Here is a 17,802-nt window from a genome sequence, read left to right as displayed (position 1 = left end):
CGCTCTCAAAAATAAACACTTAAAAAAAATGTAAAGCTGCATTACCTGCCTCAGTCTCTGTAATTCCATGGGCTGTTGGCCCCGCCCATGGAAGGTTCAGCAAGAGCCAGTGCTGTGCAGCTATGATTGTCCCCACTTTTCCTCCATCACTCAGTTCAAGAGTGGTTTTTCTCTCTGGCTGCCTGATCAGTGATCGTCAGATTTTTTTTTCTGCTTCCATACACTTGAGGGATATGTCCCATCATTAGCACGAGCTTACTACCGCAGTGATTCTAAAGGTGGAAAGTAAAGAGTGACATTGACATTGGGTCCATTTCAAGAAAAGCAGGTAGACTGAGGATCCCTCCGGAGTGCACATGGCTTCACATCCTCTGAGGAAATCGCTGTGCAGATGGCGCAGAGCTGTATGTAATCGAATAAGTTTATTCCATAAAGAGCAGAAACCAGAAATGCTTGGTAGCTTATGACCCACGACCAGAGTGACTTCAGAATGCTGTGTGCCAGCTCAATGAGTGGACACAAAGCCACATATTCTCAGCCAGCTTTGTGGCCAAGAAGGAGCAGCACAGAGTTCAAAGCCAGATGGCCTGGGGTCCAGGTCCTAGCCTCTGCTTACTGACTGTTTCTGGGCATGGAAACATCATATAATATTTTCAGGCTGCAAACCTCAATTCCATGATCAAAAGAGAAAGAGATGTTAGGTAAAGAAAGGCAGTATGACAATTGCCAAGATCATCACATGCCCGGATCCTCCTGCAAAATAGAAACATTCTGCAAAATTGGGAATTGGACTACGTTTCATTAACACAAGGCCATTTGAAGTGCTGAGATTGATCAGCCGCTTCTTTAAAAATACCAAGCAGTGTTCACATTTAGATTTCAGTTGGTTATACCATAACACAGTTTGTGTGTCTAGATGCTGGCTTTTACCCTGCCCCAACCTCGTTTGCCTTTAAATTCGCATCACATGCTCCCTCCAGCGGCCTCTGTTCAGGACACTGGAGAATGGCCGTGACTGCAGACCACACAGGGGCACATCTTGGGGCCACCTTCCCATCAGCACTCCATTCTATGGCCCATCAGGCAGTTTTAGGCGTCTTCAGCTGCTTTTGTGCGATAGCAATAAATGGTTTATGCAGCCCTAATAAAATGCAGTGCCTGGGAGAACCAGAAGAAGACGTATGTACAGAAAACAAAGAAAGTTCACAGACTTTGCATGCCCCAGCGAGTTCATCTTCCTTCTTTCAGGGTGACGGCTTTAGTCATTTTATGTGCCTGGTTTTATTCATATGAGAAAGGGAGGGAAAATTCCATTTCAGAAGCTTTCTGAAAAAAATGTAACCCTGCACTGCCTGAAAACATACTGTATATTATGTACAGCCTTGACCTGCATTCCTTTCTTCCTGGCAGCTTTTCTGTTGAATAGGATTTTTTTTCTCTCCTTTTTTAATATCTGGGAGCTGTGGCATTTATAACGGACTGCATCATTTTGGAGTAACGTTCTCTTGAGGTGGGCAACTGAGATGTATAATTATATCTCCTGGAAAATGATAGTGGTATGTGGGGTGGGGGAGGAGGTTATTGAATCACAAAGACATGTTTCCCATTCAGAAAAAAATGACTGTATGCGGGATGTTCAATTTCCTTCTGCTCTGTGCCCATGGAGAGGACAGCATCTTAGAGTGAAGTCATTGGTATTCACTGGAGCTTGCCTGGTTTCATTTTTATTGTTTCTGAGACCTATTACTCTTTCAGAGTCGTTCCCAGGTTTGCTGCCTTTTTCTCAGTATATATGAGCTAAGGTAGTCAGTGGAAACACTTTAATTACATTTTAAGTAGAGTCAAAGCATAAGTATATTTATGAAAATTCTAACAGAAGGTGCAGTGAGACCATTAACTTAAATCCCCAAAATACATAAAATATTTTTTTGTAATAAAAAGTCCATTGTTGGCATGTTAAATTGTATGTGCATATTAAAACTCTGTGCTAAACACTAAATGTTGCCTAAATGTCCATACTATATTTTAAATTCCTCCTATAAAAAGTGTCCTGGGAATGTGGACTGTCATCGTCTGTCTCCCAAGCTTGTCCTTATGCAGCTGCCCTGAGGATGGGAAGTCACTGGCTGCCACAGGATGATTTTAGCCGTTCTTCCCTTACCTATTGCACTGGCTGTCTCTCGCTGGACCTCTTTTGCAAAAGCACGCCTGTGCTTGGGTTAAATTTGATTTTAGTGAACCTGTTCATAAGCGTCAAACAAAAACTCTGAGATGAGAGATCAAGGCGTTGGAGGTTGTACTTGAACTTGGACATAAGGGTTGGTCTCAGACACAGGGAATCATAAGAGGCAGTAAGCAAAAACAACCCCCCCCCACCCACCCCCCCAAACAGACACCAGACATTGGCCTGTGCTCAGGAATCCTCTGATTCCTTCAGGGAACAGAGTTCTATTTTCTCAGCACGAGGAAGATTCAAAACCTCATTGGCTTTACTTTCAACAAATCTGATAGAAGCAGCCCTTCTCTAGATATCGCATATGGAGATATGTTTTATCTAGATAAAACATATGGAGACTACTCACCTCCCAAAAGATATTGGTTCGGGGTAGAAGTCTTCTCAAAACAGTCAATTTATGTCATTTTAAAGGGACACATAACTTTCAACCTTCCTGAAGATGAAAAAAAAAAAAAAAAAAGGATAGCTAGAGAACCTTGCCCAAATAAAAAAAAAAATCCACAGAAGAAAGTCATACGAAATGTGTTTGATTTGCTTAATTTATTAAAAGATATTTAAGTGCCTCTGTGAGTTCATGGATGCTAACTAAACCTACAGCAGTAATCATTTCACAAGATATGAACCTCATACCATTACTGCGCTTTACTCCTTAAACTTAGCCAGTGCTGTATGTCAAGTGTATCTCAGTAAAACTGGAGAAAAAAATATTTAAAAGTCAAAAATTACGTGAAATAGGACATGACAGAATGATTGCATCGCAACATTACTTAATTTTCCTCAGGTGTGTTTTACTGGTAGGTTTATTGGTGACTATTGGTCCATCTCATGGCCTGGGAAAAAAAAAAACAGAGGTGGGTCTCAGTGGTCAACAAGGCTCAGTTTCTTGGGAGAATGAGGAGTAGAGGAAGTATGTCTGCTGCCTCTGGAGTTGCATATCTGTGTCAGGCTTCGCTATGGACCAGACGGGATGCAGTATTCTAGGGCCTCAGTGAACTGCATTCCTGCCTTGATTATTGTTCTTGCTTGTTCTTGCTTAGAATCCCCAAACCAGGAAAGCAGGGGCTCACAGTGAAAAAGACCTATAATATCACGTCACAGTTTCTTGGAATGCCCAATGGCTCTATAGCTATAGATAAAGCTTTATTTTCTAACTAGAAATTGAAACAGGTAACGTGTGCTCACAAAAAGCCATAGCATTTAAAACTGGGTCCCTCTTAGAAAATAAAAAAAATCATCATCATCACCATTAACAAAAGGAAACAGAAGCCAAGTTAGTCCAGAAAACCCTTTTTCCCCTCTCTCTGTACTCCCCATAGGCATATTACTTATTTTCTAAGCCAAAGATAAGAACCTGTGGTTCTAATCATTGCAAATGTATTCATGGGGAGATGGGCTATGTAATTGTTAGCAGAACTATTCCAGAAGGTGGAAGACCTGGTCACAGTGTCCATATAATGGAGTCAAGACGCAATGAATAGCACTGGTCACCTCGTCATTTTCATGGAGTAGCACTTTTTGTTGTGTTTTGCTTTGCTTTTCAGGAAGAAAAATACATTTTTCCACTTAAAAGGAATTCACATAATTCCTGGATAGGAAGGCGAGGCAGCTGGTGGCAAGAATACCCTCCCATTTCTGCTCTCCTGCGGCTGTTTCCCTGCCATGGTCACATTATCCTACGCGATCAGAAAATTTCCTGTTTGGTAAAAGTAAATGAAGTTTACTTGACATCCTTTATATTCTCTTCTTGTAAACCTTCATTTAGAGACAAGGAGATGTGATCAAGGTGTGGAAAGCAATTGTTGGCCACATATATTGAAACAGGGTTTCATAAACCAACTTGACAATAAACTATTTGTAAAAAGAAAGAAAGAAAGAAAGAAAGAAAGAAAGAAAGAAAGAAAGAAAGAAAAGAAAGGGAGGGAGGGAGGGAGGGAGGGAGGGAAGGAAGGAAGGAAGGAAAAGAAAGAAAGGAAGGAAGGAAGAAAGAAAAGGAAAGAAAGAAAGAAAGAAAGAAAGAAAGAAAGAAAGAAAGAAAGAAAGAAAGAGAAAGAAAGAAAGAAAGAAAGAAAGAAAGAAAGAAAGAAAGAAAGAAAGAAAGAAAGAAAGAAAAGAAAGGAAAAGAAAAAAAAGAAAAGAAAAAAGAAAAGAAAGAAACAGGGTTTCAGAGTCCTTGTCAGGGGAGGTGTGGAACAGAAAGAGCGGTGGATTAAGGGTCAAAAACCATTGAGGCCTGACCTAGGCCGGTGTGTTATGAGCTGGTTATGTTCTTTCCGAATCTCATGTCCCTCAGCTTTAGAGCAGGGAGACGTCCCTCCATGCCTGACCACTCTCATGAGCTTTGGTTGAGACAGTGGCCTCATTCATCTGCAAGCTGTTAATATGTGCACCAAAGTGCTTGGAAATGGATAACACTCGGGCCCCACCTTAGGAAAACGTGTCCTGAGCCGCATGCCATGATCAAACGCAAGGGGATTGGTTATCATTTCATTGTTGGTTTCTGTTTCCTGGTCACAAGTTACATGAAAACATGAGGTTACAATAACTGGCTTTAAAAGCAAGGGCTATCGGAAGGCCTGTGATTGTCACAAATGCTAAAGAAACAGCTGTGATGGGCCTGCCTTCCCCGCAGGAGAGGATCTTCTTGTCAGAGGGGGAAGGGATGCATGTGGCTTTGCCTCAGGTGACCTAGGAGCATTATCTGTACTAGTTGTACAAGTACCTGTCCACCTGTCCAACAGTACTAATCCACTGTTGATACTCTGTGGGGGGCGAGGGGTGTGTATGTGTGTGTGTCAGACACACACGCACACACATACACGCACACATGCCCTGTGATAATGTTCACCAGAGGCCATGGATTGTCCTGGAAGACTTGTCTTCTTCTTCTTCCTACAAAAAAAACAAAACCTGAAAACTTCTAGATGGGCGGAAAAGGCAGAGGGGACTGAAATTGGCATTTACATCACGACAAACTCAAAGTAGAATTAAACTGTTATGAGGGCAGTCAGATAATAGTTATTACTCAACTGTAAAATAATTGTCATTCATAGAGGAACAAAGACCCTATTCAGAAAAAGAGCATGACTCTAAAAGCCCTAAAGCTATTTTTAAATGCGTATTTCATAGCAGAATAGAAGTTACATGTCTGAATAAACCCTTTATCATATGATGGTCCTGTTCCTGAGGGAATTAACTAGTGATTTTCATTGCCAGTATTTCTGTTGACTTAATTTATTAGTAACCTGAAAATGGGTTTACTTGTAATCTGTCCTACGTCATACAGTATTTACCCTTCAATTAACAATGTGTGGTGTGATTCTGTTAATAGAGCTACAGGCATATAGTACGTCTGATCCTCGTCTGCCACCATGTTTTTTCAAAATGATAAATTCAGTGTTAAGGACTATTATGGTAATAAGGTGTCAAGGGTGATTGTGACTAAGGTACCTTAAATTAAGACAGGCAATTTAAAACTGTAATGCTTCTGTTCGCAGTGTTATTTTTTCACTGTTGTGTGTTATAAAATGGGGTTTCTCTGCTTCTTTGTCGCATGGAGGGACTGGTACCAGTGGCTCAGTGCTGGGACAGGGCCCTTCTCCAGCCAGTCTCTGATGGTCACTGAGCTATTTGGTAACAGCAGGATTGGTACACATCAGGAAGACGCATGGACTTCACAAACTGTACATCGGCAGGTTTCCCAGTATTTGAGCCCCTTGCACACTTAAGCTACACGAGTAAAGCTTTATCTTGAGACCGTCACCAAACACGGCCATCGCTCGTTCACTTAATAGCTAATTGTTGGATTCCTGCCATGAGGCATAAGTTCTGCAGAGACAGCGATGAAACCGCGCAGTCCCTGCCCTCAGGGAGCTTACAGTCTGGTGGCAGAGACAGTAGAATGAGCCAAACACCGTCCACTGCGTGGTCAGGTCTGCACAACATGCCAAGAGGTGAGGCTCCCTCATGGGGCCTGTGAGCGGGTGTGTCTTATCCACTGCAGCAATACCAGTGCAGTTTAACTGATGAGCCAGAACTGGACCCGTAGAAAGGGATAATAAATAGGTCCCATTGAAGCACAGACTAATCACTAAATATCAGTGGTGGTCTGAAATGGGCAAGATGGCCAAACCCTGGAAGGGAGACAGATGAGGAGCTTCAGTTCTAAAGAGAGAGCTTGAAAAGCCACCCTGGGCATGCTTGAGGGTGTGAGTTCCTGACACCACATTCTCTGTCCCTGAAGCATCTCAGAATGGTGCCCTCATTCATCTGCTCTACCTTTATATCTTCTCCCTCCTCCCCCGTCCCCTTTCCCAGTTGGTGCCAAGAAGGAAGTGGAAGAGTGGCTGTGGCAAAGACCAGAAATCAATTTGACTAACTGTTTCTTGCTTCCATCCTTCTTCTCCTTTCCTCTTATATACTTGGCTCCACAAGGATAAAAAGAATGTGAGCTGAAGTAGAAATAAAAGTCTCGAACTTTTTTTCACTTGTCAACTGATACCAAAGGACATTTTCATTATAACTTGAACAGAAAAAATACATATCTGACTAATAACATGAAGATTAAAGACCCTGGGCATAATAATGCCAAAGCCTTAAATAAATGGACACCTAAGCTCCATTAAAGAGGAAGAGAAAACTGGCAGAATTTATTACAGGATTTTAGCCTTGAAGGCATGTAGTCATAGCTTACCTACCTTTACAGTTTTAACCAAAAATCACCTTCTTTCAGTTAGCAATTGGAAGAAAAATGACATCTTTGCATCTCTTATGAGAATATTGAGAAATGGTAATATAATGATGACATTGAGGGACAGGTTCATTTTTTTCTGTATTAAATTAATTAAATTAAAGTCCGATGGGGTGAACTTCACCATTGTAATGGTGTGATAAACTGTGAATTCACACTTCAGCCCCTGTCCGTGTTTGTGATTTGGTAAGTAAAGGAAAACAAAAAGTGAACGTTTTTAATTCATTCTCTCATTCCTGGTAACATCCTTTTCCCTTCTTGATCCTTGCTGTACAGTTTTTAAAAACATCCTCCATCATTAAGACCCTGTGTTTACCTCACCAAATTGTAATTCTCCGTGTCACTCTTCTCTTTCTTCCAGAGCTTCTTTGAAGGGCAGTCTGCACCATGGGACTCCGCTAAGAAAGACGAGAACAGAATGAAGAACAGATATGGGAATATCATTGCGTGTAAGTGTTGACAGCCTAATTGTGCTGTAGTATAACTTTCTTTTCGCATCTGCTAAGATTGACCACCAGCCTCACGCAGTGAGAATTTACAGTGCAATTACCGCCTTTGTCCTTCTGGAAAAGCCAGTGTTATGCTCGTATTAAAGAAAGGGAAAACTACCTAAATACCCCCGCTACGTCAATGTGTCTTGCTGTGGGGCTAGTTTTACTTTTAGATTTAAGGTTTGGGTAATGTAGGTAATGTTAAAATGCTGAGGAAGAAAATGCATTTTAGGAGTAAGCATAATGGTCTAATGTTTCCCAGCTGCTACATGAGAATGAATAGAAATAATGATGTGCAACAAGCCTTAATGCACGGAGCTCAGAGTTCTCAGCAAGCATTAACTCATTAATCCTCCAGACACTCAGGTTAGGTAGGTCAGTAATAGCCCCATTTTGAGGACAGGAAACTGAAACTCACAAGTTAAATGATAGTCCCCATATCACAACACTCATTAGCAAAAGAGCAAGGATTCTATCTCAGAAATTCCCAGCTCCTGTGAAGCTGAATGTTGCCAATCCATAATGCCTCGGACGGTGTCTAAATCGAGCCCAACCTCATTAATGTGCCGTAACGATGCTGAGACGCGTGGTGGATTGATGAGCTTCCTTCTCCCAGGGCTGGAGCCATCCGTCCCCGGCAGTAAACTGCTCCAAGTCACACAGGACTGCCCCAACGTACTGACAAGTACTAACAGAATTAACACGGTTTCTGAAGATACGTAAATTCAGACAAACAAACAATGTGAGAATAGAGCTGGGGAGCGTGTAGCTCGGGCCTTGCTACTATTGAGAGAACCAGCTGGAAATGTTTGGAAAATCCAGGGAACAATGCATTAGCTTTATTGATTGTGAAAGTATAGCGACATTGTATGTGTCTAAGTTCACATTTCTTGGACGGACAGGAGAGACTGCCCAACAGAAGCTTCTGTGACTATAGAAGTGTTCTGTGTCTACGCTCTGTGGACCACTAGCCACATGCCACGTGAGCACTTGAAATGTGGCTGGTGCCGCTGAGGAACTGAGATTTAAGTTGTATTTAACTTTAATTATCTGGAGTTTAAATAGCGCCCGAGACTGGCGGCTCCCATATTGGACGGTGCGGATCTGCAGGGTGCTGTATTGTGAAAAAGGAGGGGGTGGGGTTTACACATAATAGGAACGAACCATCCATGTTCTCCCTCTGGCCACTCATAAGTCCCAACCACTGGTTTTGCAGGTGACAAGCACTGGCTTTGAGTGTTTTGTCTGTCCATGTCCTCCGTGCTTCCTGTGGCCCTGTCATAGTTCTTTTTAGGGGGGAGATGCTTCCGATAGATCTAAGGCTTCATTGCCCTTCAGTGTATCCAGCCAACACTTATGGAGCCCCAGACACCAGACCCACAGTGAGGATTCCAAGGTGACAGGGATGATGTCCCCGCCCGCAGGACAGGGTGAACCAGGCAGGTGACAAGCGCACTGTGACACCAGTACCCTGTGGTGACACGGCGCTGGGCTGTGGGTTCAGTGATGTCAAGGTTCAGGGAAGAAAAACATTATTTCTTGCCAGAGAGTGGTCATGGGAAGAGTCAGCTGACCAATGTAGATCCTTCCAAGTTCCTTCACATTCTCTGGGAGCCGCTAAAGCCTTGCACAGTTCAAAGAATCCAGAGTTCTCGTAATGGCGTACAGGGTTCTCTGCAGGAATTCCGTCAGCTCTACAACAAGCTCCAATGGGTGGGTCACAAGATAAAATGGGGAGTTCACAGCATGCCCTGGGCCTTCCTCCACGCTAGGTGGAAGGGAGTGTTGGTGAGCCTGTGTCCTGCAGTCCCCGCGATATCCCAGATGAGGACAGTGTCGATGAGTGTGGGTATAAGTGCACTCCGAGAGCCAGCTGGCCTCCGTTCAGTATGACTTTGGGCCTGCTCCTTCCTGATGCAGAGCCTACTACCTGCACTTGGTGGGCACTTGAGGAATATTTTTGAATGATCAATGAAAAAGATAAGAAACGCTAACACTTGTTGAGCACTTCCCGTGTGCTAGCCACCACTCTAAGCACTTCCCTCTGTTAACTCATGTGAACTCCTCCCTGTAATGATACCATGAAACAGGTAATATGATTGTATCTGTTTTACAGGTGAGGCAGTTGAGACACAGTGAAAGGTTAGGTTGATAAGATGTGGAGGCAGGGTTCCAACCCAAGAATGGCTCTTATAACCAGTGTTCAGTCCATGGTTAGATGGTTGGTCCCCACCAGCTTCCTACCGTTCTTGAAGTTTTCTCCATTAGCATCATGGTCTGCAAGGGCCAGTGTCAGTGACAAGAGGCAGCTTAAGGAGACCTTAGCCCCTCCCCCCGTTGTCTCCCTAGGCCGCCCCAAATAAATATACCAACTAAGTAAAAACCGTGTGCCTGCCATTCAAAGGTAGTTCCAAGCTATTCCTCCCCCCCAGGCTGACCTCTGCAGCCCCTGTAGAGAAATTCCAGAGCTGCCACTATTAAGGGTCTTCCGAGAAGCTCTTTTTTGACACCTTCATGTCTATTGTGGAGACAAGGTCTCATGGATGTATTAATTGTTAACCTATTATCATTAGTTGTCACCTAGCTCTGGATGGGTGCTGAGGAGAACAGGATGTCAGAGGACATTTAATAATGGGCCAAGTGTGAGAAAGGCAGTAGCCAATGTGACGGTCCGCTCCCTGCCGGGTCTAGAGGACCGCTTGCTGGAGGGCACCGGCCAGCACATTGGAAAATAGGGTGGAAGAGAAACAGAACAAAAGATAAGCATGGCCTAACCTGCCTCCCAACATTATTGAAATAAAAATTTATAGTCTCCTATGAAATAAATACTTACCCAAATCCTGCTTCCATATGCAACTGTATCAGTTGTTTCTTTATAGGCTTGGGGAAGAGTATTACTACCCCCTACTGCACCCTAAGAAATGATACAATTGTTGAAAAGTCAGTTTTATGGATAAAGAAGTCTGTTTCCTAGCACCTAGGCCCTGGGAATGACCACTGACTATGGGGGTTCGGTCAACTATCTTAGAATTTCTCCTTAGTGTTTTTCAGAGAACCATAAGAAGTGTTCCTAATGATCACATTCATTGTTTTATAACATCGTTTGCATATAAAATGGTTTTAATTGTGCTTAGAAACTGTTTATTGGCTTTTGCTATCTTAAGTTAAACTTTTCCCTTATTTACACTCTAAATGTGCTGAGCTAGCCCTTTCCAAATATAAACAAATACCCCCTTCACCACACCACAAAAACAACCTTCCCAATTTTCTCAGAGGTTCCCACTCATTATTAACTCTGAGCTTAAGAGACACACTAAATCTCCTGGCTAAGGCAGGGTGGGGGGCTTAGAGCCTGGGGTTGTCTTTTCTGGGGACTGGTAGTTGACGATAAGGAGCCAGAATCTGCAGCCCCTTCTGAGGCTTCCTCCTCCCTTTCTGGGGTCCATTCAACAAAGACATATTGGTCTGCCATGTGCCAGGCTCTGTGCTGTGCTAAAGGAATTCTTTCAACAGATATCACTGAGTGCTTATTTCATGCCAGGCACTATCCTAGGTATCAGAGAAAGAGCAGGGGACAGAACAAAACTCCTTGCTTGTACAGCACTTGACATTCTTATAGGGGCAACAGAGAAAGTCACTAAGTAAACTAAGTAAAGTATAATATGTATATTAGAAAGTGAGGTGTGTAACAGAGAAAATGGCGCAAGGAGAGGAGATGTGTTAGGGCAGAAGTTGCAGTTTGTAAGTCGTGGTCAAGAAAGGCCTCTGTGAGGGGTTAAGATGTACACCAGGGCCTGAGATAGGTGAGGAAGGGAGCCAGGTGGAGGCAGAGGCCCTGAGGGGGCAGGTATGCCTTAGTGTGGTGTGGTGCGGTGCTGTGAATGGCAAGGAGGCCCGTGTCACTGGAGTAGGGTGAGGGGGCGCAAGGGGAAAGGTGGAAATGTGAAGAACTGACATTTTCCAGGGAAGGAGCGGGGAGGAGAGACTTAAGTGATTATACAAAGGAATTAAATGAAATAAAGTTAAGGGCCACAAAGAAGAGGGGCGAGATACCATGAGACTCTGTCATGTGAGGATTGGCTTGTTCAGGTGGTAAGAAAAGGCTTTCTGGAGAATGTGAAGTGAAAGACCACTGAATGAAGGAGTAGAGCAAGGGAATGTTGCAGATAGGGAGTGCATCACATGAACAGATCCTCTCAAGGGGACCCCTGGAGTCTGAGGCACTGAAGGAAGGCCAGGTGGCCAGAGGTAGACAGGGTGAGAGTTGGGGGCAGGTCAGTGAGGGGTAGAGGGAAATGGAAGCCAGACCTGCAAGACCTTCTAGGGAAGATTTAGGATTTTAGTGTTTGTTATAAAAGCAAAGGAAAACCTCATCAAAGGGTTTTTTGAGGAGAGGGGTAGGGATTGTGCATCAGATTTGCATTTGGGAAATTTAATCTGACAGCAGAGTAAAAAATGAATTGGAAGGGGACCCTAGTTAAGAGATTTTCTCAGTAGCCAAAGTGAGAAGCAATGATAATGTGGACTAGAAAGAAGAGAAATAGATGGATTCAGGAGAAGTAATTGATCAAATGGAATGGACAGGATGTGGGGTAAGCTACACCGAGGAGTCAGAGATGTTTCTGTTTCTGACTCACAGGAGGATGGATGGATGGATGGATGGATGGATGGATGGATGGATGGATGGATGGACGGACAGCTGGGTGGATAGACAAGTTGGAAGGATGGGCCATGGACTCCAATGGGTAACACTGGAAGGGAAGCAGATTTGGCAGAGAACTCAGGGGTAGGCATGATGTTGGCAGTAGCAAGGAAAGAGTATGAATTAAATCTGAGGACCTGGGGATACACTTGAGATGCCTGCAAAACATTCAAATGAAATGCCCAGTAGGCAGTTATATAGACTGCTCTGGAACCCAAAGGACAGGGGTCTGGGCCTGAATATAAACTACTGAATCTTGGCGCGTAGAATGGTGGTTGAAACCGCTGGTGTGAGAACATTATCTGTGGAGCAAGCAGGGAGGGCAACGAGAGCCTACAGCCTGGAGGAGCTTCAGTAATGGGAAATAATGAGGCTGAGGCAATACTGCCTGACATGTACAAAGAAGCATTGTCTCATAGAGAAGACAGGGTATCAGTAGTGTCCTGTTGAAGAATCCAGTGCAGTGAAGACTGATGTAGCAACATGAGAATTACTCATGAAATTAGCAAATGGTGCTTTGAATGGAGTGGGCAGGGGGTGAGGAGGCAATGAGTGGGGACGTGACAAGAGGAGCAGCAGCTCCTTGAAGGGGGTCCCTTCTGGGCTTTGGTTCTCATCCTCACTGTGTTACCCACACCCTCTTCCTCCATTTTCCCGGCTCAAGTAGGGTATCTAAGGGGAGAGTGAAACCTTCGACCCCATCTATTCTACCTAATTCTTTTAACAAGTAACCCAATCTTGATGCTCATGCTGAAGACCACTCTTCCGGGGTTTTGTTCCACAGCAGTATGCTTCTCTCCAACACATGAGCCTCTCCAGCACAATGGATTCACTGCTGATGAATCCATTACTGTCATGATCCAGTCTAGGAATAAAGGCAGGTGAAGGGAGGATGGTGGGAACAAGGGATTCGTTGGATAAGTATGGGCCGGCATGGAGCGCTTTTGACAATAACATTCAGATGGATGAGAATAAGAGTGAAACCAGTCGACACACCAGGTTTAGGAAAGCAAAGAGAAAAATCTAGAAGAATTGGGCAAAATAAAAGTCAGGGGGGGTCCTGCCAGGATGCTGAAGATTAAAGAGGTAGGGTCTCTGACAGAGGGTCTAGATGAAAAGAAACATGGCATGACTAAGTAACACATAAAACCAACAGTAAGAGCAAAGATTAATATGGAGCCACCTACCACTAAACTCAAAGGTTCCCTATTTGTTTGGTGCTCAGCACTGGCGTGGCCTGAGCGTCCAGGTGGTAGGCACAAGTAGGGATACGAGGCTGGCCTACAGGTCTTTCAGGGGTAGGGCGCTGAGCCCTTCCCATCTGCCACTGGTCGCTCTTGCATCTTGCACCTCGAAACCAGTGCAGCAGCCATCCTTGGCAAGAATGTCACCACCGGAGGAGCAAAGCCATTATTTGCAGAAATCAATTGTAATTAAAATTAATTTTGAGTCTCCTCTCAGAGGGCATATGTTACTTAAATCACTGTGATTCTGATTTACCTTAAATATGTCATCAATATTTAGCAGAAAGAGAGAAGTGGTTGGAGGTGAAATATTATCGGTGACACACTCTACTGCTGCTGCTGTAGTAATATCTAATTACAGACGAGTTACAATTGGAAGGCTATTACCCATATCCTTTGTGTTTAAAATGAAAATGTTAAAATACTTGAAGCTACTCAGAGGTGTTTTGAATATAATGCTATGTGAGAAAAAGGGCATAATCAACCCTTTTTAGGGACTTAGAGTAAAGCATAGAGACCTGCTTTAACTGTCTAGTTACCTCACCTGTAATGTATGAATGCACACATCCATAAATGCATGCATACACACACATAAGTACCCACATGGCATACCTGCATATGTACATAAATACACATACATAAATGCATACACACATGTATACATAAGCATATGCAAATGGGGAAAAGCACCAGCAGATTATAATTTTTCAGTAGTGAGCAGTGGCTTGTTATGCTTTATACCAGGTCTTTATGTGCCTGTTTCTTACCCAAAAATATGACTTTTACCCTATTTCTTACAGTAAAGGCTTTTTTGAAAGGAATGAGAAGAATAACAGCAAGGCCTTTATGCAGACTTTCTCAAAATGTCAGTTTGCTCCCTTTCATGATGGGCTGACACTGAGTTGTGATTATAATATAAACATTAGTTAGGTTTTGATCATATTCCAACCATTGATGGCTAAATAGACATCTTTTATCCCGCAATTAGAAAAGCAATTCATACACATTCAAGAAAACTTACACAGAAAAATTAACGTAAAGTTGGGAAAATTACTCAGAACCTCACCCACTAGTTCAAACCCTACTAACATTTTTGTTTGTTTGTTTCCTTCATCTCTTTCTGTTCTCTGCCTTGAAGTCATTGGCTTTATTGTTTAAGTAAAAATAAGTTTATTGTTTCATTTCTGATGATAAAGACAGTATAAGCTGTGTACACAAAGTGAAACACAAAACCATCAAGATGAAAATAAATGCCACTCCAAATTTTCCCACCCTGCAGAAATGCCACCCATCCTTCACTTATCCCACCAGGCATATCTGCACACATATACAATTATTTCACATAAACAGACTCTTACGAGACACGCTGCTTTGTTACCTGCTCTTCTTCACTCCACAATCTGTCACAGAGATCTTTCCAGGTAAGGAAATTAAAGCTATATAATACTTTTAGTGATTGTATCATATTCCATTGTTTTAGACGACTGTTGCTTCACAACCCTTTTGGGAGCTTCCTGGGTGTAATCTGAAACCAGCTCCCATACATAGAGGACAGGGAGAGACCAAAGAAAGAGGCAGGGCACTCTAGGATGGTAGCTGGGAGTTTGAACAAGTAAAGGGAACTTACATACAAGCCTTGTCTTGGACGGCAGCAAGGCAAGTGGGTCCTCGCATCTACCTGCCAAATCTTAAAGGTTTATGAAAAGGCCTTAACTATGTTCAGTCACGTATACTGCACAAGTGTTCTCAACATCATATCACTATCTCAAGACTGTGTCCTTGGAGTAGCCTCTGGGAGCAGGAAAGACAAGCAGAACCCACATTCAAAAGGTAAGGGAGAGATGGGTGAGGAACTTCCAGTGCCCCGGACCAGCTCATGGGACATCCGCTGATCACATCTTTTCAATGATCTTCCCCAACAGAGACCACTGTTGATCAGTTCCCTGTTGATATCCTTGAATGGTTTGAACTAGGTGGGGACAGAATAAATTGTGTTTTAGAAAAGCAGCTCTCAGCATGAATTTCCTAGAGAAGGAAAAGTCTGGAGGCCAGAGTGAAATATTATCAGGTCTTGAATTAAATTATTGGCAATAACGATACAAGTGACAGCTCCCTTTTACTTAGTTCTCACTATGTGCCAAACACTTACCAATGCATTCCTCATATTAACTCAGTTTTCACAAAAACTCTCTACGGTAGGCACTCTTTTTATTTCCATTTTACAATGAAAGAAACTAAGACACAGAGAAGCTAAATAACTCATCCAAAGCCACACAACTAGAAAGTGCCAGAATTGGGATTCAAACCCAGGGATTCGGACTCCCAACGCCTGTGATCCTAACCCCCATGCTACACTGTACAGATATAAGGATGGAAAAGAAAAGTTAAAATCCCTGATGAACTTTGATGCAAAACTCCTCAAAAAATATTAACAAATCAAATTCAGCAATAGAGTAGAAGGATAAATACATCATAATCAAGTGGGATTTATTCCAAGGCTTCAAAGATGGCTCCATGTCATTGTGACACACCACATTAACAAAATGTAGGGTAAAAATCATGTTATCATCTCAATACATGCGGAAAAAGCATTTGACAAAATTCAACGTCCATTTCTGATTAAAACTTTCAATAAAGTGGGTATAGAAAGAACATACCACAGCTTAATAAAGACCAGATATGACAAGCCCACAGCTTACATAATGGTGAAAAACTGAAAGCTTTTCTTCTAAGATCAGGAAAAAGATCACGGAGGCCCACCCACTTTTATTCAACAAATTATTGGCAGTTTTAGCCATGGCAATTTGCAAGAAAAAGAAATAAAAATAAAAGGCATCCAAATTGGAAAGGAAAAAGTAAAATTCTCACTATTTGTGGATAACATGATTTCACATATAGAAAACCCTAAAGATTCCACCAAAAAAAAAAATGTTAAAACTAATAAATGAATACAGTAGATTTGCAGGGTACAAAAGCAATATACAAAAGTCTTTTGCATTTCTTTTTTTTCATGTTTATTTATTTTGAGAGAGCAAGCGAGCAAGGAGGAGAGGTGCAGAGAGAGAGACACAGAATCTGAAGCAGGCTCCCAGGCTCTTGAGCAGCCAGCACAGAGCCCCACACAGGGCTCAAGCCCACAATCCATGAGATCATGACCTGAGCCAACGTTGGATGCTTAACTGACTAAGCCACCCAGATGCCCCTTGCATTTCTATACACTAACAGCAAACCACCAGAAAGAGAAATTAAGAAAACAGTCACATTTGCAGTTCCATCAAAAAGATTAAGATGCCTAGGAATAAATGTAACCAACGAGAGAAAAGACCTATACTCTAAGGCACTGATGAAAGAAATTGAAGAAGACACAAATAAATGGAAAGAAATTCCATCCTCATGGATTGGAAGAATTATTGTTAAAATGTCCATACTACCCACGGCCATCTATAGATTCAATGCAATTCCTATCAAAATTCCAATGGCATTTTTTTTTTTTTTACAGAAATAGAACAAACAATTCTAAGATTTGTATGGGACCACAGAAGACCTTGCACAGCCAAAGCAGTCTTGAGAAAGAAAAAGCTAGAGGCATCACACTCCCTGATTTCAAACTATATTACAAAGCTACAGTAATCAAAAGAGTATGGTATTGACATAAAAACAGACATATAGATCAATGGAATAGAATAGGGATCCCAGAAATAAGCCCATATGTATATGGTCAATGAATTTACAACAAAACATGCAAGTATATACAATGGGAAAAGGAGAGTCTCGTTAATAAGTGGTGTTTATATTTGTTCACTTGGCAACCATATGCCAAAGGATGAAACTAGGCTACTATATTACACTAGATATAAAAGTTAACTCAAAATAAATTAAAGACTTGAATGTGATACCTGAAACTATAAAACTCCTGGAAGAAAATGTAGGTGGTAAGCTCCTTGACAGTGGTCTTGGTGATGATTTTTAGATCTGACTCTGAAAGCAATGCCAACAAAAGCAGAAAAATAAGCAAATGGCTCTACTATCAGAAAAGAAAATCTTCTGCACAGCAAAGGAAACCATCAACAGAATGAAAGGGCAGCCTACTGAATGGGAGAAAATATGTGCAAATCATATATCCAATAAGGGGTTAATATCCAAAACATACAAATAACTCTTATAACCCAACAGCAAAACAAACATGCAATCCAATTTAAAAATGGACAGCAGATCTGAATAAACATTTTTTCTACAGAAGACATACAGATGGCCAGCAAGCACATGAAAAACGTTCAGCATCGCTAGTCATCAGAGAAATGCAAATCAAAACAACAATAAAATATCACCCCACACCTGTGAGAATGGCTGTTATCTTGCAAGTGTTGGCAAGCATATGAGAA

General features: G+C 42.3%; 1 protein-coding gene across 4 annotated transcripts in view; it reads left to right on the top strand.

Moving 5' to 3' along the window:
* Positions 1 to 17,802, top strand: part of PTPRM (protein tyrosine phosphatase receptor type M) — a 588,144-nt gene that overhangs the window by 481,913 nt on the left and 88,429 nt on the right. For all 4 annotated transcript variants that reach the window (XM_077778076.1, XM_077778074.1, XM_077778075.1 and 1 more), the window contains one exon: positions 7,345 to 7,432. In XM_077778076.1, coding sequence (XP_077634202.1) covers positions 7,345 to 7,432 — 88 coding nt within the window. The remainder of the gene's footprint in view (positions 1 to 7,344; positions 7,433 to 17,802) is intronic.

This window comes from Crocuta crocuta, unplaced genomic scaffold (assembly GCF_008692635.1).
Source record: "Crocuta crocuta isolate KB4526 unplaced genomic scaffold, BGI_CrCroc_1.0 scaffold26, whole genome shotgun sequence".
In the NCBI taxonomy this organism is placed as follows: Eukaryota; Metazoa; Chordata; class Mammalia; order Carnivora; family Hyaenidae; genus Crocuta; species Crocuta crocuta.
Note: the sequence above shows the minus strand (reverse complement) of the source record. Positions and strands in the feature narration are given on the sequence as shown.